The sequence below is a fragment of the Amphiprion ocellaris genome, chromosome 3 (assembly GCF_022539595.1).
Source record: "Amphiprion ocellaris isolate individual 3 ecotype Okinawa chromosome 3, ASM2253959v1, whole genome shotgun sequence".
NCBI classification, from domain to species: domain Eukaryota; kingdom Metazoa; phylum Chordata; class Actinopteri; family Pomacentridae; genus Amphiprion; species Amphiprion ocellaris.
In genome coordinates this window covers 933658-957332 of record NC_072768.1, presented here as the reverse complement: position 1 = coordinate 957332, position 23675 = coordinate 933658, and the positions used below count along the sequence as shown (strand labels likewise).

The 23675-nt window shown below is 40.2% G+C and overlaps 1 protein-coding gene across 3 annotated transcripts in view; it reads right to left on the bottom strand.

The window, feature by feature from the left end:
- Positions 1 to 23675, bottom strand: part of cdh13 (cadherin 13, H-cadherin (heart)) — a 446773-nt gene that overhangs the window by 62323 nt on the left and 360775 nt on the right. For all 3 annotated transcript variants that reach the window (XM_055009253.1, XM_055009252.1, XM_023274214.3), the window contains 2 exons: positions 13186 to 13419; positions 9856 to 10074 (listed from right to left, as the gene is read on the bottom strand). In XM_055009253.1, coding sequence (XP_054865228.1) covers positions 9856 to 10074; positions 13186 to 13419 — 453 coding nt within the window. The remainder of the gene's footprint in view (positions 1 to 9855; positions 10075 to 13185; positions 13420 to 23675) is intronic.

Genomic DNA, 23675 nt, shown 5'->3' with positions numbered 1-23675 from the left:
TGCCGATATCGTCCAACTCTCAACTTCTGATTCCAATATCAACCGATACTGATATCTGTGGCTATTGACCAATTTTAGGTAACATCACATATCTGCTGTGGTGGAATTAACACATCATGCCTCATTTTATTGTCATGTTCCATAGGATGCATTCTCAGATGCAACAAGGCTTTCAGATGTAAATATTGTCTGTGCAAAATAAGAAAACTACTTCAGCTTAACCCGCTGATACACAGTGTGAGTCAGGAGATTTTTCCATTTTCCATTGGATTTGGGTCATTTTTGACCCATGTTGCACATCAAAGGGTTAAGTTGTGGAAAAAATGCCATTTTTGTGCAATAAAAAAAAAAACTGTCTCAAACAAAAGTTCATACTCTCGCTCCCTCCCTCTATGAGTCGGTAAATGCTGGCGAAATCCAGGCATTATTTTATCGGTTTTCATGATAAGCAAAAAAAAAAAAAAAAGAATGCATATATATAAATACATATAAAGAAATATATATATATATATATATATATATATTTTTTATTTATATATATATATATATATATATATATATATATATATATATATATATTTTTTATATATATATATATATATATATTTATATATGAATAATTGACTCTCTCTCCCTCCTATTGCAGTGATGATCTCTCCTTCTTCCACTTCACAAATGCCAGGAAAAAGCGTGACATTTTGGCCCACACCTCCTCCCAGTGTGTACATAAATGACCTAACGGAGAATCACAGCGGTTCACTGATGTTGACGTATCTTTCCATCTCCACTTATTGTAAGTCTCTGCGGGCAAAAGCGTCAGTTTAATGCGTAAAATGTAAATTTAACAAGCTGCGGGAGGCGAGGAAGAACCAGGACACTGGAGGGAACGGGAGCCTTTGTAATTGCTGAGAGGAGAGGAGGGTGACAGTTGATTAGCCCAGGTATGTCACGGCTGCTCCACGAAAACAGAAGCGCTGCAGCATGAAGAAGAAACATTATAGAGGAAGACAGAGAATCAGTCTGGGTAACACTGACTGTAAATTAAAGGTAATCAGCCTTACTGACCCACAATTTAATGATCAGTGAGTGCATATATATTCATATTCCTTTCTTCAAACTGCAGGGATTTGTGATTGAAAAAGCAACTTGAGACGTTTTTAGTTTAAACTGTATAATGCATAAAATATGAAGTCACATTTGTAGCATTTTACACTACCATTCCAAAGTTTGGGGTCACCCAGACAATTCCATGAAAACTCCCACTTTTATTCATGTACTAACATAACTGCACAAGGGTTTTCTAATCATCAATGAGCCTTTCAACACCATTAGCTAACACAATGTAGCATTAGAACACAGGAGTGATGGTTGCTGGAAATGTTCCTCTGTACCTCTATGGAGATATTCCATTAAAAATCAGCCATTTACAGCTACAATAGTCATTTAGCACATTTACAATGTCTACACTGGATTTAGCATTTATTTCATGTTATCTTCATTGAAAAAAAATACTTTTGAATGGTAGTATATGTCTCAAAAAAGCTAATAAACATGGGAAAAGATTTGATTTATTATAATCTTGTAGGTTCCAGTCCTGTGTTTTAATCCCAAACTGGACCATTTATTTACATTTGAATCACAAACTGTATCATAAATTGATGCCTTTGATGTAGGACTCCATGGAGGTGGTGGGAGAGAGGAGGACTCTGGCCAAACTGTCCACTATCATGGGAAACAGCTCCCACCTTCTGCATCAGACTGTGAACTTTTTAAGAAGCACCTTCAGCGACAGACTGTTCCACCCTGAGTGTAAGAAGGAGCAGGTCCTTTATTCCAACGTCTGTCAGAATTTACAATGCCGCATTATAAACTGCTCTACCTCTGTTTACTGCTGCACTTCTTCCTCTTACATTCCACCTACTAATGTGCAATACCTGATACAACTTCATCCTCTTGTATATAGTCTTCTTTAAAAAAAAAATGAAAATAAAAATCATCGTCTGTATATAATGTTTCTCTGGAATTTTGCACTGTGTGTTTTCTTTTTTATTCTTGTTCTGCCATATACTTTTTCTTTTGGAGCTGCTGTAACGGTGAACTTTCCCCACTGTGGGATCAATAAAGTTTATCTCATCTGATCTTATTTTACAATTACAATTTACAATTACATTTAGCAGATGTTTTTATCCAAAGTGACACACATCTGAGAGGAGATTTAACACATGGCAGGTAGACCTAAGGGTCCTCATTCAGGTGTAGTAGTCACTAAGCTATCCAGCTGCCCATTTTAGAATGAAAAACTATTTGCTAACTGCCCAGGTATGGATTGTATTCATGACAGTATTTTGTCAACAATAGCCATACAAGTATTTATATTCTGTGACTCACTCCCTGTGCTTCATTGTGAATGGTGAAAGGACTTCTTTATGGAAACAGTGTGAGTTTTTGTGACTGTGTTGTAAATACTAGTAGATACAACAACAGCGGTTCGATATATTTAGATTCTGTGGCTCACGCTTGTGTTGTTTAAATCAGATTGTCTTTACACACATGCAGCATGAAAAAACTTCTTCATGGGAACAATGTGAGTTTTTGTGACTGTGTTGTAAATACTAGTAGATATATGATTTATCTTCTTATGTGTTTATGACAAAGCAGCTCAAAACTACAAGATCTGTCAGTGGCTAATCAACCAGAGCTGTTATGAGGATTAACAGTGGTTATAAAATCAAAAAGATGAGCAGAAGTGGAGATGATTTCACTTATAAGATTCTGCAAACAGTAAAGAACCCACTCCTATTTTAGAGTGAATTTGCCAACTGCCCAAGTATGGATTCTGTTCGATTTATTTTTATATTCTGTGGCTCACTTGCTGCGTTTCATTGTTAATAGTGAACTCAGATTTAAATACAATTTGTCTTTACACTCATGCAGCATTAAATTTCATTGCACCTGCACCACTATTAAATGGCATCTCTATGAAAACAGTCTGAATTTTTGTAGCTGTGAATACTGGTAGAAATAACATTTATCCTCTTTTATGTTTATGACAAAACAGCTCAAATCAACCAGAACTGTCATAAGGATTAACATTTGTAACAGCAGAATCATAAAAATTAGCATAAGTGGAGCCTCTACCAACAGTAAAGACCCCATAATATTTAAATGTCTCCATAAAACATGACAGAGACACTGAACATGATACCAAAATCCTAGAAAAGGAACACCAACAGGCGACATCTACTGAAAATCAGCTACGAGAAACGCTGCCATAACGGTGGAAATCAGACAGTTGGGGTTCATGTTTGCATCACCTCATCTGGCTTATAAGTTTTCCTACGCTCTTATTTTTGCCAGCTGCAAATTTGGGACTGAGAAAAGTCCCCCCGACTGTTTACCAGATGTACCGACAAATGTAGCAACAAATCGTTCATAATACATGAGTGGAACATGAGTGCAGTCTGATGCAACAACTTTACACTCATCAACAATTAATGAGGCCTTTAAGCACTGCATGGCTTGTTGATGATCAACAAATAATTCCTTCATCTTTTAAGCAAATACAACAACTTTCTGGGCTCTTGAAACGCTCCCATGTTAATGTAAGGCATCTAAACATGCATTTGGGTGCAGCTGGAGCTCAGCCGGTTACAGCCTTCAGTCGTAGAAAACATATACACCTCTTCAAATGCTCTGAAGTGTCTTCTACCAGCTCAGTTCAAGGATCAAAACCCCATCACAGCTTGATCTGACGGCAGGAACAACCCCTCCGCTGTACACGTCACTCCGCTCTTCAAAGAAAAACTATGAAAAAGTCTTTTTTTTTTTTACAAGAGTAAATAAGCCCACTAAACATGCTGTCTCTCTTGCTGGGAGGGGATTAGTGCAGAGCTGGAGAAGGAAGAGGGAAAGTGGCTGTCAGATGAAGCGAGGGATCAGAGAGGTAGAATAGTGTGGACTGAAACCCCGGGAGGATGGAGGTAAATTAGTGGCATCTGGGCTGGGAGTTGTTTGCTGTGTTTAATGGTAAATGCTTTGTCTTTACTCCGCCCTCTCGCTCTCTTTCCTTTACTTGTGGAATTACATTATTACTCTTGCTGAGGAGTTGTCTGCAGTGCATTAGCAAACAGACAAATCTGCAGCTGCCTGTAATCCTGGAAAGGGAGAGAGATTTTTAGGATGCGGTTTGAGCCTGCAGACCTTCCTAGATTGAACACATGTGGGGTGAATTGGTGCAGTGTGGGATGAAATGTGGGTGTGCAGAAGAAGAGGTAGAAATGAGGGTAAGAGCATCAACATCCACCCCTCTACCCCCCTTAGAGATTTTCACTTTATCACCTTATTTCACATAAGCACAAATTCGGTCAAAAGCCTATTAATCTCTACAGTCCAGCGATGTCCACACCTCCTATATGTGTAAAATACACTTTATTTACATACTACCCACATTGGCAAACTTACTGCCTCCAGCCTCAGCTTTGAATTAGATTTGGAGCAGCAGTGAGGCTGCTGCAGGGAGATAGAGAATGTTTCTGCGCAGAATAAAATCAGTTCACGTGTGCACTGATAGGGGGCAGTGTGGTCATCCCCGTTGGTTTGCCACCTGTGTGCTGCACTGCTATCCAAAGCGTTCCTGCTTGTAATTACTTCTAAAAAATTTAAATCCTTTTTAATGTGCATCTGCAGCCTATGGAAACACACTGACTGTGCTTAATTTGCCCAATTAGAAAGTCTTATCTCAGGTGAACAAAGGGAGATTTAAGTCCCCAGATCTGTGTTCATAAATCTGCAAACATCTCCCGCGACAACACTGCAGCATAATGCAGCAATAATTGTTCCCTGCCTCATGGTAATCTTCCTGCACATGCATCTATATGCTGTATGTGTGCAGTGATCTCTAAAGAAAGGCTTACAATTGCAGTGGAGTGAAAGTAGGCTCCTGCAAAGCAATGGGATTTATCTGCCAATCCTGCAGCAGCAAACAAAGGTCTCTCAAGCATTAGAAAACACAGTATATGTCGGCACTCAGCGGCACACGCTCGCCCTCCCTCTCTGTCCTGCAGGGTTACATACATTATTTAAGGGTCTGAGAAAGCAGCCCTTGGTGGAGGACTATATGGCAGAGAGCTGGGACAGAAAGCCAGCGAGGACAGCGCTGCTAAACTGAGCTGCAGTGGAAAAGGTGAGGAGGATGGATGGATGAGGTCTTATCAGCCGAGGGTGGTGACAACGAGAACGCAGGTCTTCACCATTTTAACGAGCAGGTTTCAAAACTCACACGTCATTTAGGTTAGCTTAGCTTCCAGGAGACACTGATAGAGAGATTATGCAGTTTTTTCCTTCTATACTGAACCCGTAGAACTGGTTAAGATCGCATTTTCATCAACACTCAGATACCAGGAGGATAAATTAACCAAGGTTTGAACAGACATGCAGACAGGAGCTACAGACTGCTGCAGAGAATGTACATTGTGTAATTCTTAGTGACTGTCAATGACTGGGTGGAAAGGCGTTCTAGTCCATGCAGCGTTGGCTACCAGACTGCAAAAAACAACGAAGAACCGATCATCCTTCCTAACTGTCAGCCGGGCTGGAGTGCTTGGATGCACATTCTGGTTGACATTCTCTCAGAGTCGTTACAGCGGATCAAAACTTGAGTGCCCAACCTCATTCTATCTGAAGTGACAACCTTTTTGTCCCTCCTGACCACCAACAAACCCTGAAAATCCCTCTAGAACTGTCATGAACATCCGATGAGTTCATTATTTATTCTGATAACTACACTGAACGCCTTCTTTTTGCTCTCCAGTAAAATTAAACATGATTTTATGAAATTTAACTTCATTTTACAGTGGCCAGCAATGTCTAGACCTACTTTTAGTCTCTAGAAAAGCAAAAGTTTCCCTAAAATCCTCTAAAGATCTAAACCTTCTCCTACTGAACTACAATATTAACCATCAATGTTGACTTTCAAGCTTGATTTTGGTTCTTCAGGCTTCTAAGTTTCATCATCTTCATTCAGAAAGTCTGATCTTTGCCGTTGTGTAATCTGACAGGTGCCATTTTTAAACTCTCTGCACCTGGATAGCTTGTGATGCTACTACGGCAACCGGAAATTGTGACCTGTCACAGCTTACGCAGCACAGTTGCATATTTAACAGGGTTTTATCACATGCAGTTTAGAGGTTTATTGGCTATTTCTTCTATTTTTTTCTGTTTGACACAATAATATGCAGTAATAATGCAGTCAAAGAGGCTACTAACTGCTGAAAAAGTTTCCTTTCTCATTGTTTCGGCTAAAGCTACAATCTTTCTAGACAAAATCATAAAAATAGCTCCCAGAAGTAGATATTAGAAGAAAACAAACAATTAAATACATTGGCAATGGACCTTCTGCAAATCCCTCCAGTATAAACTGACAAAAAACACATTGCAAATGGATCTGATGTAAATGTTCCTTAAAAATGTCTTCACAGATGGTTTACTTTACCCAGAGAAATTAGTTGTACATATTTGTATATGACTATAATTGGTTGGGGACTGAGAGCGATGGAGGGTAAGTGAAGAAAGATACCAAATGCAAGGAGACAGAGAAATTAAGAAAGCTGCAGCGCTGGCTGAGCCTGTAGCCTGATGGGTAAAAAAAAAAAAAAAAAGAACAAAAACCGAGAGTTTAATCTCCACACCTTTATTCTCTCATCTCCTTTTCCCATCCTTCCCCTCCAGCTCTTTCCATTTTTCTCCCCCTCCTCTCTCTCCTGCGGGGGTCAGAGTTCAGCTGGAGATAAGGGAATTGAAACAGGATCCTCTCTGCCTCTGTCAGACTATCTGCTGAGACACTGCAGCGATCAGTCCCCTCTATCTGTCCCCCAGCAGAGGTCTCTGTGATGAGCTCGAGCAGGAGTCATCTCTCTGGGTGCCTGGTGTGTGTGCATGTGTGTGTGTGTGTGTGTGTGTCTGAGTGTGTATGGAGATGTTCTGTGTATGCATCAGTGGAACTTCTGTAGCTAATACAGTCTGACATTCCCAATAGACACACACACTGTCCTGTTTTTGTCTCCAAACCTCCAACTCTGGGGCAACTCTGCTCTCCGTTATGTTCTGACAAACCTCAGCCCAGATGAATGGACGGATCCTCGAGCACAGGTACAAGCAGCTCAAGAATCCGTTATCTGCTGCAGCTATTTGGTTAATGAATGCCACTGTCTGTCAGCGCTCTATATACGGTGGTGTAATGAATGCTGCTGCCATTCACAGTAAAAGGACGTCTGTGGAGAAGATTCTCCTAATGTCATCTTGGCATGTCAACCAATTATCATGCTTTCTAGTTCAGACACATGCAGCTGCTGCCATGGGAACGGCGGATTGCAAAATATTTCTTAAAAAAAAAAAAAAAAAAAAAGAAAGAAAGAAAGCAAAGCGTGAAAAGGTAACTGACTGTTCCAGCTGGGATACTCTCAGGACTGCTGCCATAAAACTTTCTGAGAAGTGGCTGCTCGTCTGCCGAATGCTGACACAGCATCAGCTTATGTTCCTGATTAGTGTGTTGCAGTGAAGCTGAGACTAACGGTCTATCAGCGCCGGAGCGCAGTGAGCTCCTGCTGCTTCTTTGCCACGCATTGTCAGTTTAATTTAATACTTTTCGTCCTGTGAATCACGACTTTTTAACAGAAGTTGCAGGTAACTAAGTGCTCAAAACTGAATCATTAGAGAAACGGGATGATGAGCTCTTCAAGGCACGGCTTCAAACGCCGCCTTCCCATACACAGCGCAGGCATCTGCTAGGAATGAGAAAAGCTATGCATCAATAGACACATTGATCCAAACCCAGGGGAAGATCAATGGGTCATGCTAGAAGCTGTGATCCACAGATACCGGGAGAGAAAGTGAAAATGAGAAGCAGATATTCTGCCTGAAAGCAAAGGATTATGGGGTGAGGGTTGCTGATTGCTGAATAGAGTGAAAGCAAAAGAAGTGGTGGAGGGAATGAAGAGGATGAGATATGGACCAGGCAGGAGGGAGTGATCAACTGGATGAGTGAGAAAAAAAAGATGCTAAGATCAGTAGAAGACACCAGAAAGACAGAAGGGAAACATGGCTGGGATTCGTCTGATGAGCTTCACTGAAACATTTCACAGTCAAACACAAATTAGCAGAACAAAGATGGAATAATTAGGACTACACCATCTTTTAGGCATGAAATGAAATTCTTTTACTTTGCCTCCCATCCATCACATCTTCTTCGCTCTTTTTTAAATTTATTTCCCAGCTTGTTCCTCATCTTGTTCCCTGCCGCCACCCCTCCCACCGTACCGAGCCTCCGGCATACAGCGAGTCCGACTATAAACCACAGAGAACGAGCCCAGAAAAAACAGGGTCCACATGATTTCTCTTCTCACCAAACTAGCTGTTGGATGTCCTCCATTACATGTGTCTTGTGAATGGAGGAGGCTGAATTATTCATGCTATAGCTAATGGCTTAAATGAGATATTCAGAGAAAATTCCAGTTTGACTTCCTGGGGAGCGCCCTATAGGCACGGCAGTGGAGCAGAAGAGCTGAAACAGGAAGTGCATGCTACAGACTTCTACTAGGGATCGACCGACATGAGTGTGCCGATTATTGGTAATCAACAAAGACCGATATTTGGAAGCTATACACGTTACCTGTAATATTTTTGCAGCATATGATAGCAGAGAAGCTGTTTTTCATTTCTGTTTTCTTCTTCGTTAATAAGGTGACTAAAACTGTCACTGTTTGATCACTTTTATCACCCACTAAGGTCCATATATCAAAGCAGACAGAGAGAGGAGGCTGCATCAGACCTGGAATAGTGTATTTAACTGATCAATAATCACAAAAAATGCCATTTATCAGCCACAATAATCAGCCAGGCCGATTCTAGGTCTATCTCTAATGCTAACAGTTTATTTTGTGAAAGTAAAATCAATCATGAGCTTTTAGGTTTTAATTTAATATCTATTTGTTCATATAATATACACATATCTTTACTGTTGGAGAACAAGTTCATGTTAGTAGAGTAACTTTGAATTTGTTGGTTTAAAATGTAATAATGTGGAACTGTACATGTGTTATTGGAGCTTCTAAAGAGGTATAAAAGCATAAGATCTGATGCAAATAGTAGCAGGTAGCAGCTAGTAAGTTAAAATTCATCCTCCTTGTTTGCAGACATTATTTTAGGTTTTAGATTTGGTTGTTTTATGCTTTGTTTTGTGTATTTTATTTATTTTTAGCCTTTATGTTACTGTGGCATGTCTGAAATAAATCAAATAAATAGAAAACAAATACATTAAATATTTTTCATGTTTAATTATGAAAGAGTTACCTAAAGGTTAAGGTTTGAGGCCAACCAAAGAAGATATGTTCATGCCCCTAAAAGGTTTTTGTCTTTGAAAAGATGGACTGAGCATTTCCTACATGGTATTAATCACTCTACCAAAAGGTTTAAACTTACAGCGAGTCAATAGGAAAAGAGTTGTTCACTGTAAAAGCTGTTATATTTGTTCTTCATCCTGGGGTGAGACAGGAGTGAGGTCTCCCCCTATGTTAAGAAAGGTCTCTCCCATTGCAATGATGTAATTTCATCTTCATATTATTAATAAAAATAAATTACGGACAACCCAGCAGTGTGTTTGTGATCTTGTCCAAGGGGAGGTAAAATACCTCCAGCAATCTGTACAGGTGAACACAAACACCTGCATGTGAGTTTCACTCCAATAGTCCAATGAGCTGTTTTTCCTTTGAATAAAAATCTCCTAAAAGTCTGAATGATTTGGCCTTTTCTCTGTGAATCAGTTCTGTATCTGTGGCATGATGTGGATGGGGTGATACTTACAGAGTAGGGTGAGCAGGAGTGTCGCCAGCAGCCCGAGGGGGCTGGCGCTGTGGGAGTGGGCCGAGCTGCAGTGCATCTTGTTCTTCTTACAGATGCACACCTGAACTTTCACCTCTGTGTTGTTGGACAAAGGGGGCACGCCTGAGTCGGTGATGAGCAGCGGGAGCTGGTAGTTGGCTTTCTTCAGACTGTGGAGAAGCATGATCTGGGAGTGTGTAGCTGTGGAGGGGAAACAGGCGGGTTTTTAATGGATTGGACGTCTGGTAATTGCCTGTCCTGCATGTATTGTCCATTTATTCTGCTCTAACAGCCACCTACTTTGCAAGGCAGAACTAAATGTGTGTATTACAACTTCCAACTTGTGTGCCTCAAGAAACTGGCTGCCGAGCTGTTCCTGACAACTGAAGCGACAAAAATTGGCACCACTTAAGTTGCGTAAGGTTGTTACAGTTTGTTGCATCACACTTTAAAAATTCCTTAAGAGACACCAGAGAAAACACGGGAGTTCGTTGGCTTTGTGCTGAAATGTGTCACAACATGCAAAGCTGCGTCTTCCTGCCAGCGCTGTTACCTCCAGGTTTGCAAAGTTTAAGCTTTGTATTTAATTTGAAAAACCACACTGTCTCTCTACGTGCCTCAAAACAATGTCAAATGACTATGCAAAACAGTTCACAGTAAACATGTGATAAACACTGAGTTTCTTCTGTGCAGTTCATCACCAGCTCTCCGGCTCATCTGTGTGTTTTGAAAATGCCAGATTGCCGAATGAGATGCAGGTTTGGCCAAAGTTTCTTCAGTTCCTGATCAGTCTGAGGCAAATGAACAAAAATCTGATCATCAACACCCTCAGATCCTACTCCACACAATTACTTCAACTTTATTTTCCAGATCTAAAATAGGAATTCATACAGATTGGTGACAAACTGAGGTGTTTTGGAGCCACAAATCTAAAGGAATACTGTTGGTTCCAGCACACGTCCCCTCAGTTTGTGGCTGTGTAACATTGAAATCTCTTATCTTATCTTTTATTTGGGTTGACATCTGGCGTCTGTGAGGATCTCTGCAGCGCTAGGAGGGCTGGATTGTTTTGTCGAGTGTTCCAAAGTCTCATTCATCTTCTCCGGAAAAGATGTCGGGGGAGTTGAAGTTGGGAGTGTAAAGTGGGTAAACCCAATCTTACATGAGGACGTGAAGATGAGAAGTTGGGCCTCCCAGTCTACATCCTCAGACTTGTCTTGGGCAGGTGGGAGGAGGTCGGGGAAGATTTTCTGGGATCAATTCTGCAGGAATTTGACAACTATGGTGCAACTACAACACAGACACCGTTTAGTTTACTGCAGCTCTGATTTATGCCACTGCTGACCCAAAAACGAATGACTAAGTACTTTCTACTGGTGGTTTTTAGAATATCTTTTCTTTTTTTATTGTCTTTATTGTCATTGCACAGAATATACAAGAAAACTGTGTACACTAATCTGATGCAAATCAAGTTCATGACTAAAGTTTTCAACTTTTCCACCTTCTTTGCTTTATTTCCAAATGAACTGCTGCTAAAAACATGGGAGCACATACCACACTCTAAAAAATAACGTTTAGGCTCAAAAAATACATTTTGTATCAAGTTTTTCTGAGTTATGATAATTTCCATTGAACTTACGTTCAACCAACAAATTACATTAAGTTACAGAAATTAGTTTTCCTTCAACAAACAAAGGTCTTTATAATTACCAACCATCTGAACTTGTCCAGGCATGTTAAGATAGGGGAAGGTGCAATTATCAACATCATTTTATCAATGCAACCCTTCAAAGTAATGTTTGAAACTTAAAAGGTTTATCTAAATCAGTAAATTAGACTTTATCTTGCAACAATGCATCTAATTAGGTTGTTGCAGTGAATTATTTTTCCATCTTAAATGGTGACTGACATACTGGATGTTTTCCCCTCTGTGTGTTCTCACTGTCAAGACAGTTCTCCTTCCATACATGATAACCTGCAGCTCATATGATAAAGAACGGGCTGCTGGAGAAAACCAACCTTGTGTTTGTCTGTTTATTTAGATATTCCTCCTGATTCCTGCTACCTGGAGCAGCACTTTGGTTCCGTTCATAGTGTCTGTTAATGTCTCATTTTGTTTACTTTTCAAAATAATGCACGTCGCATCAACTTAATTACTACAGAAACTTCAATAAAATGTTTCTTAATTCCACATTTTAACAGCTTAATTCAGCCTTGAGCTTCTGAAAGGTTCCTATCATATCAGTCTGCTGTGCACTCTGTGGCCTTTATGGAGCCAAAACTCAAAATCTCAAAAATATCCAGACTGAGTAAACAAAGAAGTGAAAAAAAAAAAAAAAAGCCTTGTGGCATTGCACATTGAAAGGCATCTGCTGTGCAAAGCGGAGAGAGAAAAAAGCAATTAAAACTGCTCATCATATTACATAACCATCCTATTGTTGCATTATGCAGGGGACTCGATGAGAGAAGAAGTTTAAAGTGGGGTAACTATTTTTGCACGGCCATAACGTTCTCCAATGCTTTGAACTGTAATTCTATGTGTAGGTGAGCTGCAGCTGGACACCCAGATTCTGAAGCTGGTCTGATTTTTGAGTCCATGCTTCACATTCATGTGGGCACACACAGCAGAAGGGAACACAGCGCCAGTCCTTTTCACTGGGAGCTCTCTCTTGGTCTGCCGGCCCTATCTGTTTCTTCCAGCGGTGGTGATTGAGGAGTGTCTGTACCTCCCTCTCCTGCTGTCAGTCACAGCTAATACCTCTGGGCAGGTTTTAGCTCTGAACTGTCACTCAAACACACACAGACAGCGCTGTCGTTCATGGAGCCCTGATTCCACGTCTTGGTTGTCTGTCTATCCTTCTCCCCCTCACCGCTTCCCCTCATTGTTTTTCTCCTCATCCTTATCATGTGATCTATATGAGCATCTAAGACAGCTCTGCGAGGATGTAAAACTGCATTCTCATCCATTGACCCTTCAATATGCTTGAACTGGAGGCGACGTCACTTTTCTCTCGCCCTCTTCGTCCTTTTTTATTCATTTATATATACTCCTGAACACCCCAAGGTGCTTCCTGAGAACTCAGTGAGAACAGGACTGAAGCTCTCAGTGGAAAAATGAGAAAATCAACACGACGACGGGGGAAGAGAAAGTGACTTATAGACTGTGCAGTATTTAGTGTCGAGGTTATTGTTGGAGAGCAAATGGACATTTCTGCCTCTTGATGTATGAAAGACGTATTGATTGCGATGAAGTGCTGATGTTTTTCAGCGGTTCAAGAGCGCACAAATATTAGTTTAAGATGAGATACTCACAGTTGACCCTGGTGACTTTCCATGTTTTGTCCAAGCCGGGCTGTTTTCCCAGTTCTATCTTAAAAGGTGCAGCGTTGGGCGGGAGGTCTTTGTCCCAACCTCCGACGATGGCGACGTTCATGTCATGGGCGTCCTCACACACTCGCGCTACCGATGGCACCACATAGGGGGCGTTGTCGTTGTAGTCCTCCAGGTGAATGATCAACGTGCCCGTACCTGTAGCCGGTGGGATGCCTGGAAACACACACACAAAAATATCCACATATCATGATAAAGAAAGGACACAAGTGTTATTTGATTCACTGTTCCAGGCCTGGATGCTCATCAACATGTTGAAGATGTGAAACGGAACGATGTGGACAGATGTGAAGAGAGCAATAACACAATGTGGCTGCAGTAAAACATGATGCACTCGCAATTATTCTCAAGTAAATTCTCCTTTCGCTGTTTCTCATTGTGCCAAATTAAAAATGCTTTCAGCTGAAATCCAAGTGCAAATCAAGACCTCATGCTTTTTTCCCCTCCGACTACAAGATGCCACTAAACTTAATAAGATCAATGCAGCTCAGCTGACCTAATTCAACCCAGCCGGTACAGAACCATGTGTCATTTTGGTGTTGGAGGAGCATGAATCACAGCGTCTCGTCTTCTGCAGAGGAGCGTTTTGACTTGGCATTCGGCCGGCTTCTGTGTTTGGATGAGATTACACGTTATTGAAGGATGCTGGGTTAAAAAGCAGCTTGGCTCTTCTCTATTATGGCTCTCTGTTTCACTGCGATTAGAGGTTATTAAAAAAACCCACATGGCATCCAATAACAGCTCCAGAGGTCAGTCAGCAATTAACACCTAAAGACAAGATCTGTAATTGGAAAATGGGTCTTCTCCACCTTTTCAAGGTAGAAAAAAATAAAAATATTAGCAGACAATTTAGGGCAGACGGGGGAGAAAAACAAGTCCAGATATATGTGCCATAAATGTCAAGTGGTGCAGGAATGAAATCCAGTCTGGCTTTTTAGGGTGCCGCTGCAGGAAGATGCACACACCGAGCAGGAAATGTTCCCGCCGTGAGAGGCGGATTAGGTGAAAGTCAACTTTTTAAGGCAAACATAAAAAAAGAAGAAGTAAAATGAGAATGATGTGTGAATTTGATGAGGTATTCCAGCTTCCTAACAGGCAGGTTTGATCCGAACATCGTGTACACACTGCAAAAACTCTAAATCTTACCAAGTCTATTTGTCTTATTTTTAGTCAAAATGTCTCGTTCCACTTGATTTAAGATAAATTCACTTAACAAGAGACATTTCAGCAGATGGAGGGACTTGTTTTAAGACAATGCATCTTAAATATCTTGTTAAGTCAAACAATCTTGAAATTATCTTGTTTTGAGTTGAATTTTACAAGAAAACTCAAAATAAGTTTAACACTCGTGTCGTCCTGCAGGTCAAATTGACCCGTTTTAGAGTTTGAAAATGTCAGAAAATATATATTTTCACGGTGAAGCTTCTGATGTCCACATTTTCAACATTTTTGGGAAATTTTTGAACATTTTTTGGTGGAAAAAAAGAAATGTTAAAAATGTTTCTTAAGAAAAAGAATGTTTCTAAAGAACATTCATGCTGAATGTTCTTAAAGAAAATATCAGAACTTTTACTGATATATATGGAATCACTTTAGATATTTTTAGGATTTTTTTGGAAGATTTGTATTCATTTTTTGAAAATATTTACCAGAATTTTTCTGCCAAATTTGGAGGATTTTTTTCAAATAAAACTTTTAAGGGAAACTTTTAAGGAATTATTGGAATTTTCTTCCTGAAGGTTTTGCAAATTGTCAGAAATTTGGGGAATTTTTTTGCTGATTTTTTTGGATTTTATTCAGACAAGGAAGCAATATTTTTTGTTGCCCATAAATGAGGACAACAGGAGGGTTAATACATTTCATATTAGGAGGTTACATGAAGGCAAAAATTATTTTTGAGTGAAAAACTGCTTTTTTTTTCTTTTTTTAGCATATCTGGCTTATTTTAAGACACCTAAACTTGACAATCCTGGTAAAATAGAGCTTAAAATAAGTTTTCCAGCTAATTTTAAGATCTCAATATTCTAAATATCATATCTCATTTCAAGAAATCTTACCAAGCCATTTTTCACTTGTTCTATTGGCGGATTTTTTCACTTACCTCAAGGTACAAGTTCCTTGAAATAAGTTTTTTTTTTCTTGTTTTGAGAGGAGCATTTTTTCCAGTGCAAATGATTATTTTAACCTGATAGGAATAAAAGTGGCAGAATTACCAGTAAAAATGTGTGATTTCTGTATTTAGTTTTAGTGTGAGATGGACAAACAGCAGCTTCTTGTTTCTACTATTCTCTATTTTGAGCCTCCTTGTCTCGTCTGTCCTTCGTCCTCCTGCCTGTGACCAGGAAATCGATCTCAGTGCGCCATCCTGAAGGTTGTCTCAATTCTCTAAATGTGTCTCGAGAAGAGAAGAGGTTTGCCAGAGGAGCTCCGAGTGAGAATGCACAGCTAGAATACAGAAACCACATCTGACAAATGACTGTATGTAATATATGCCACTCAATCACAGTATATGTCACTGTTTATGTGTTCAGCACTCTTTTGTCCATCACACAACACTTGCATGTGCAACACTTACATTAAAAACACGACATCCGTACATTCCTGTCACATCATGCTTTGCTGTGAATTAAAATTCAATATTGGCTGTCAGCTAACGTGAAGGCTGTGCTGCTCATCTGACAGGGATCGTAAATACAGCGGTGGGTTTGAACAGTGAACGATGGACGGATCATACAGCTATGTCATGTTTAATTGATGTTGCTTTAAAGCAGCAGTGCACAGGAGATGGTGTCCAGTTGTGTTAAACGTCTGCTGCCTCGACTCCTCTGCTTGCATCTAACATGGGAGGAAACAGAATGTGAGGAGAGGAATCAAGGATGCACAAGGAGGAGGACATGAACATGTGATCCCAATGGCTGCATACCATTTAGATCAAGGGTGTCCAACATGAGGCCTGAGGGCCAAAAGCGGTCCTCCAGAGGGTCCAATCCGGCCCTCAGAGTGTAAAAATTCCAGAGAAGACATTAACTGCAGATTGTAAAATAGTAAAACTATAAATTTAAAATCATTCCTAGACCATGACGAGTTGTTTTGATCATAAAGTAAAATACTAGATTGTTCATTGTTCTTTTGTCATTTTGTGTCTTATTTTTGCAATATTTTGTCTTGTTTTTGTTGTTTTTTGTCTTTTTTGTCAGATTTTTGTCATTTTGTGTTTCCTTCTGGTCTTGCTTGTGTTTTTTTTTTGTCAATTTTTGTGTCATTTTGTTCCTTTTTTGTCAAGTCCCAAGGCTAAATAACAGAAATATCAAATACCCCTGAAAATATCTCAAATATAGAAATTCTCCATCGCCATCCAGACGCTTTTTATTCGCTCACACATCTCCTGAACAAGAAGAACCATAAATTGCTGCCCTGTTGAATCCCTCTGGCAGGGTGATGGAGGCAACTATCCAAGCGGTAAATATTTACTGTTTGTGTAAATGCATGGCTGTGCTGTATGTCAGCCATAGTGGAACATTAAAGGTGTGTGTAGGTGCAGAATCTCCTGGAAAATGGCAGCAGTTCCAACTTCATAAAGACAGCGAAGCGTCCGCTCCCTGTATTCCCACCAACCCACATGCACTGAGGTCAGTTACAGAGCTGAAACACCGAACAAAAGGGAGAATGGTAAGTAAATATACCCCCAACTCCCACTACAAACACCAGATGGGGTGTAGCAAATAAAGATTTTCAGTCACAAGAGAAATGAATGATGGATGGCAGGACCAGATTGCCTGAAATTCACCTGCAGCTAAATCCAGGGATTCTTTTCTGGCAGAGGAATCCTATCTGTAGCTGCTGAGAGCGTTTAAGCAGATAATCATCACGATCTGTTCGCTAAGCTCAAAACTTTAATTTCATTCTGTGCTGTTTAAACCATCAGCAGATTGCGATTGTGAGAGATAGTGAGAAATCAAATGCAGTGGCGGTGAGCTTGGCATTTCTGCTGTTTAATAATCGTGAAATTACTGCAATCTCTGCGCTCGCTTTGCTTCTCTATACGCAGTCGAGGAATGAAACAAAACAGCAAACAGCCCTTATATACTATAGATAAGTATGGCTGTGACAATATCAGCAGCAGATCGAGAGTGAAGAGGAATTACTTCAGCGAAAAGCAGATAGAAAATGTGTTCAAAAGCAAATCAAAGACAGTAGCTCTTCAGGCGAGACCGTAGATAATCTATTATCACTGGAGACTGAGTGAGGATAGGGCTTCAGATCCCCCCAGTCACTGAAAAAGATGCAAATTTCACCCCATTTGTAGTGGGAGAGGGTGTCTCTATGCTTGGCTAAGTTTAAATGAAGCTGTTTGTCTTCCTAAATGAATACTCCTCACACCAAATCACTCTATTTCTCTGCAGCTCTCCTCTCCCACTCGTCCTTATCTCCGTTGCATCATCCCCGTGTCATCATTGGCCCGCCTCAGCATCAATGGAGCTTGTCTGCTGGCCTCTGCTTCACACCGCTATGTCACTAAAGTTCTGATTAAACACGCTACAAGTTTCCTGAAGGAGACAGGTCGTTTATGGATCCGTGCGGCTACATCGTACGCAGCCACCTCTGCATGTTCGGCACTACAAAGGACAGAAAAAAGGTGAAGTTGGTGATATCAGAAAAAGACAACTGATTTTTCTTTGGGGTAATGAAAGCTCCAAGTGTAATAGATGGTCCTCTCTGCCTCTCTTTGGAGTTCTACAATCTCAATTTGCACTTCTGGAAAGAAAAAAAAATGTAAGAGCACTGGAACATTCTGACACCAAAGAATACAGAGCTCAAACTTGTCACATCGATGTAACACGGGATTAAAATGAAGACAGAGGAGTTGGCTGCCTCTCAGGAACTCTGTGTAACATGGATGTCATTTAAAACTCTCTTCCTTCAGCTCAGATAAGAATTGTGCTCAGAGTGACTTGCACAGTTATTTTCGTGTTTTTCGCTGCGTTCCTGAGGTGTGTTGTCTGTCCTACATCCTGCTAGGTAATGAGCTAACAGCCACGGGAAACAACGCTGTTCACGGCAGTTTCATAGTTCCAGGGTCTGTCCCCGTATTTAATTTCACAAACACCACCGTACCCCTTAAATTACAGAGCAGTATGTATATGAATCTGGTATTATTAAGCTCTCTGGTGGCCCTGTCCTGATTGAAGATTTGTTCATTTGCTTTGCGTCTTTTTGGTTTTCAGAGACTTGAGGGAATTATGAATGAGGCAGGCAAAAGATTTGAAGCTGCAGCTGAGAGAACTTTGGAAAAAGGCAAACAGAATGAAACAGTAGGATTTAAAAATATACAGTTCTTCTCCTGAAACTCTCCCCTCTTTGTGCTAAACCAAACAACCAGACAAGCACATGCTTCAAATGCACCAAGATAACCAGTCTAAAAGTACAAACCCCAACCTCCTGAGGAAAAGTCACTTCGTGTAACTCACTCTGTTCTCACTGGATCATTTTTATTCAGTTGATGAAAAGCTCTGTGATTGGCTTCAGTTTTCTGTCACAAGCTAAATGTTCAATTTCAATTTATTTATATAGCAGCAGTTCACAACATCTGTCACCTCATAGCACATAGTCAGGTGAAGACCTTACAAGGTTTACATGAAGAGCAGAGAACCCAACAATCAAAAGCTGCCTTTGGATTCCTTATTAGCAAGCAGTTGGTGACAGTGGGAAAGAACCAAAAGAAAAAAAAACAAAACTTTAACAGAGAGGAAAAAAAAAAACCTCAGGCAGAACCAGGCTCAGGGAAGGTGGATCCATCTGCCTCGACCAGCTGGGGTGAGCATGGGGATACATTTCAGCATGAAATGTCCTAAAGCCTGAAAACTAACCAGGTGGAGGTTCAGATGTCTAGTTTCCTCTCAGACCGCTTGAATTACAAAATGCTGAAAGGTTAGCATGACGCTCTCCAATACACTGCCTGCCCTAGCTTTAACGAGAAAAATAGAATAAACAAGACAATGCTAGCGGCTCTGCAAGACTGCACTGCTTAACAGTCCCTCCAGGAATTTGCGATATTGTGAAAAATTAACAAATTCAACCAGTCTCTGTGAATTCTGCACCACCTTGCATTCTGTCCAATCACTGCAACTTTTCTGCAATTTTGTCCCGCCTCCAGTGAGTTCCACCAATCAAACGTAATACACGTACTTCACCGAATTCACTTCCTGGGTATGGCTTGAAGATGCAGACATGTCCCATTCTAATGTCTCTCATTTACCAACAAAAATTACTGCTGAAGACGGTGAAAAACAATTAATTCCCTGAAGGTTCTTCACCAAAGCGGAGCTAAACTGTTTTACACCCGTGGAATGTTGTGGTGGAACAAACGAAAACCATCGACTGACAAACACTTTTCTACCATCAAACATATCAGGAGAACATCTGAAAAGAGCGGAAACAGACCAGACAGATCACCATGATGGAAGCTGTTGATCCAGATCTGTTGGAGCTCTGAAACAAAGAAGGGAAGTTAGATTCATTAATGGACGTGACGAGCCGTGAGCGTGTGAACACGCTGCCGCAAATTCAGCCCTTTTACAGAGGCAACAATCTGGAAAAACACCCATGAAATCCTGGAGGGACTGATTTAAGTTACTTTGAGCTAGCAGATGTAAACTTTAGCATGATTTTTTGCCACTAGTTGCCTTTAGATTTGACCTGATGATGGTGTTACCTGCACAGGTAAGGGATCATTATTTAATTTATTGAATATCCAAACGTAAAGAGACATAATCCTAAAAAAAAAACCAATAATGTCAATCTTATGACTCTAACATTCAGAAGATCACCAAAGTCAGTATTATTCAGCCTCTGGAGAATATGGATGTGTGTAGAAAACAGACTTCTACAACACCTCAACACCACACTGGTTTGGAGTTCTCGGTGTTTTTAATGGGAGAGACTTCCTGCTGCTCACTCCACGCCGTCATGTTCTTATCGTCGTCCTTTTTCCTTCGACACTGGGTATTGCTCTGTATTGTAAAACTCAATCCCAGCATGCCTGCCAGTAAAGTAAAGGTATTGTTGAATCTAATGCAGTTCAGTCACTAGCAGTGTAACAGTGAATGCGTTCATCCCGTAGCGTTCAGCATGTAGGGTTCAGGTTGATCTGAAACTTTCCTGTGAGCCAAACAATGACTGTCCAAAGTCTTTTTATGTCAGCGTTTCCATCATCTACACACTGCTAGTGCCGGTTTATTAAACATGTATGATATGTTAACTCACACTGAGCCTCTGGTTGCTCGTTTCCGCTGACAAACGAGATGCTGTGTCCTCAGCACTGACAGAAAGGCAGTTACTTTGTGCAGTTTTTAAAAAAATAAAATTGAACAGCTGGCTTTAATTGTTAATTAACTTATAAATATGTTGCGCTTTATGGATTTTTTTTTATTTTCTATTTGTGTCTCTGTCTCTTTTTATTGCACAGTATGATGAATTTGAGCATCTCAACGGTTATAGCCAGAATTATGACTAATTATGAGCTTTTGAATATTTATTTTGCTCATAAATTAAAAAAATAAAGTTATGCATTTCTTTGTTTTGTCTGCTGAACCAAAGTGTAATTCCAGAACTGAGACTCTTAACACGCTATGAATTTTGTCATAACACAGATTTAACGGTCAATCTTTAGACGGAACACTATTTTTATCATTTTATTTTCCATTTTCCTTTATTTAGGGTTTAAATTTAAGTTAAGGGATGAAGTCAGAAAGTTTTCAAACCAGTAAGCTTGTAATCTCAGTAACTTCTTTATTCAAACGTCGAGTGTTTTTTTCTTCTTCAAATGAGATAATTAATAATGTATCATTTTCAATGAAAGATTTAACACTGCAAAGCTAAAATTAACTTTACTCAAGTGGGGATCGATTCTAATAAATTGGTTTCAGAGCAGGAATTACACTAATTAGCGAACAAGATTAGGTTTAATTGTCCCCATCAAAGTAACTCTTAAATATTAAAAGGAGCAACGCCTGGGAGCCGGATCAGGCAGAAACACACGACAAACTCCACTCAATGGATCATAAATATCCAACGCAGGCTTAAAATGCGAAGCCACTTTCAGATGATATCTGTCTGGTATGCTAAACAGCTGCAGGAATCAATCACTGCAACAATTTCTGTTGAAGCCTGTTGAAATGTTTTTGCTGCTATTACAGTCTTTCAAAAGCCTCACTTCCACCCTGAAACCACCTGTGGGCTGGATTTTCCTTCCTTTGTTCTGAGAACTGTTTGCATGATGCCAAAGCTCAGTGACTGAACACGTTGTGGATGCAGTCTACTCTGTAAATACATGAGGATTCTCATTGCATTATGCTTGCAGTGATATAATGCACCGCTATGTGTCTCCTCTGACATCATCACATGATCCATTTTTTAAGATCAAAAGCATTGTAATGTAATAATGTAATGATCATTTTAAACAATAAACACTTCCTGGTGATAAAGGATCTCTGGAAGCTGCTGGAAACTTACTTTAAAATTGCTCATCTATGATATTGTGAAAATCAAGCACCTACAACTGAAAAATACTGAAGATGAAACAATAATTTAAATTTCATCCCCTTTTGAAGCCGGTAATACATCAAAAGCAGAAAACATGAACTGCTACGCAACTGAGCAAAACGCCATTTGCATAACGTCTTCCAGGAAACAGAAAAAATTATTGCAGACTATAAACATAAGGGATATGAAATGATTCCATGCAGTGCTGGTTAATTGTGGATAGAATCTATGAACACGTGATTCATACATTGTATTGCTGTCATCCCTTAACACTGGTTTTCTTTTCCTTTTACACTAATTTTCTCTCTCTTTCTCTTCTCTGCTCTTCCAGATCGATCAGTGATATAGAACACGGTTCTCTCAAAAACATTTTTACTGCAGTGACGTAACTGTGGGTTTATTATCTCCCATACTGAACCTGCACATATGAAATTCACCATGTAATAACTGTTCTTATCCAAGTATAAATTCACCCTGTCATATATCCATGTGTAGATGCATCATGCCCAGTATATTGTCTCTATGAAACCTTTATTATTTTTGCTTAAATTTTTAAAGCCTTACTGCACTTTTGTAGTTGTTGTCCTGCTTCTTTCATTATTTCATTATCCTTTTCTGTATTCAGCTGCTGCAACATCAGGGATCAATCAAGCTTATCTTATCTAAATATTCAGATCAGAGTTAGTATTAAACTTGAGGATGCAGCATATATATATACACACACACACACACACACATATGTATGAAGGATGACTGCAGGAGCGATGTCTAAGGTGGAGAAAATTCTGCGCTGCAACTATTCCTCCAGGCTTTGCTCTCTTGCTCCATCTCTATCGTCCAGCTCTACCCCTGACACGTCCACCTGCCCCCGGCTGGCAGTTAGACAGCCCTGTTATTCTCCCTTCTGCCCAGAGATGAGAGGAGCAAGCAGACTGATTGACTCCTGGGGCTGTCAGGGCTAATCCACAGCTACAGGCAACAAAATGAGCTTTCTTTCTCTCCCTTTCCCTTTGCTTTTCTTTTTATATCTCTCTATCTACTCCCCCCCCCAAACACTCTTTTGCTCCCAACACTTTGGCTTTAGGCTAATGCTCTCTTTCTGTCTGTCACTTTCTGTTGTTATTGCTTTGTGTTTTTTTTCCTTGTTTCTGTTCTCTGACTTTTTTTCTCAGCCAACTGTTGTAGAAGAGGAATGAAAATCAGGGTTGTGACCAGCAGCAGTTTAAAATGTACCAATTTCTGCCCCTACATGGCATGTTGAGAATAAAATCCATGATCGGTTTGCACTGGGTCCTTCCTCTTGGGGGGGAATGTGTTGTAGCAGTGAAGTTTTATAAGAGGAGGTGAGGACAGGGAGCACAACAAATTTGAAGGGGGAAAAAAAAGTACAGCCAGTTCCATTTTCATTTTGGCAAAGTCATACTGTTGATCAGTTCTTCTTACTGTGAAATAAGTCTGGCAAGTGCAGCGGCCAGCGGTGAATTCACAGGATAAAAAAAGGGCCCACTTGTAGAATCGGTCAAGGACAAAGCCGAAACAAGACTGTTCTTATCTGGCAACAACTCTTTTTCTCATTAGAATAACAATTACATGCCAGGCCGGCTTAGGTACAAACAACCAGTGGATTATGCCCTTGGCTGAAAATATTCAGCATTGTTATTACGATTATTATTTTCCTTCGCCACATAAAAGTAGATGATGAAGGAAATGAAATAACAACGAGCAGGGACTGGAGGAAGCCAGGAGCGGGACTCATGCATGAGGAATGGCTCATTGGAAAATGTCACAATATATCATACTGCAGCTAAACAGGCAGGAAGATGAATTCACAGGTGGACTCCAGCAAAGGTACCAGAGGAGGATGTCTAAAA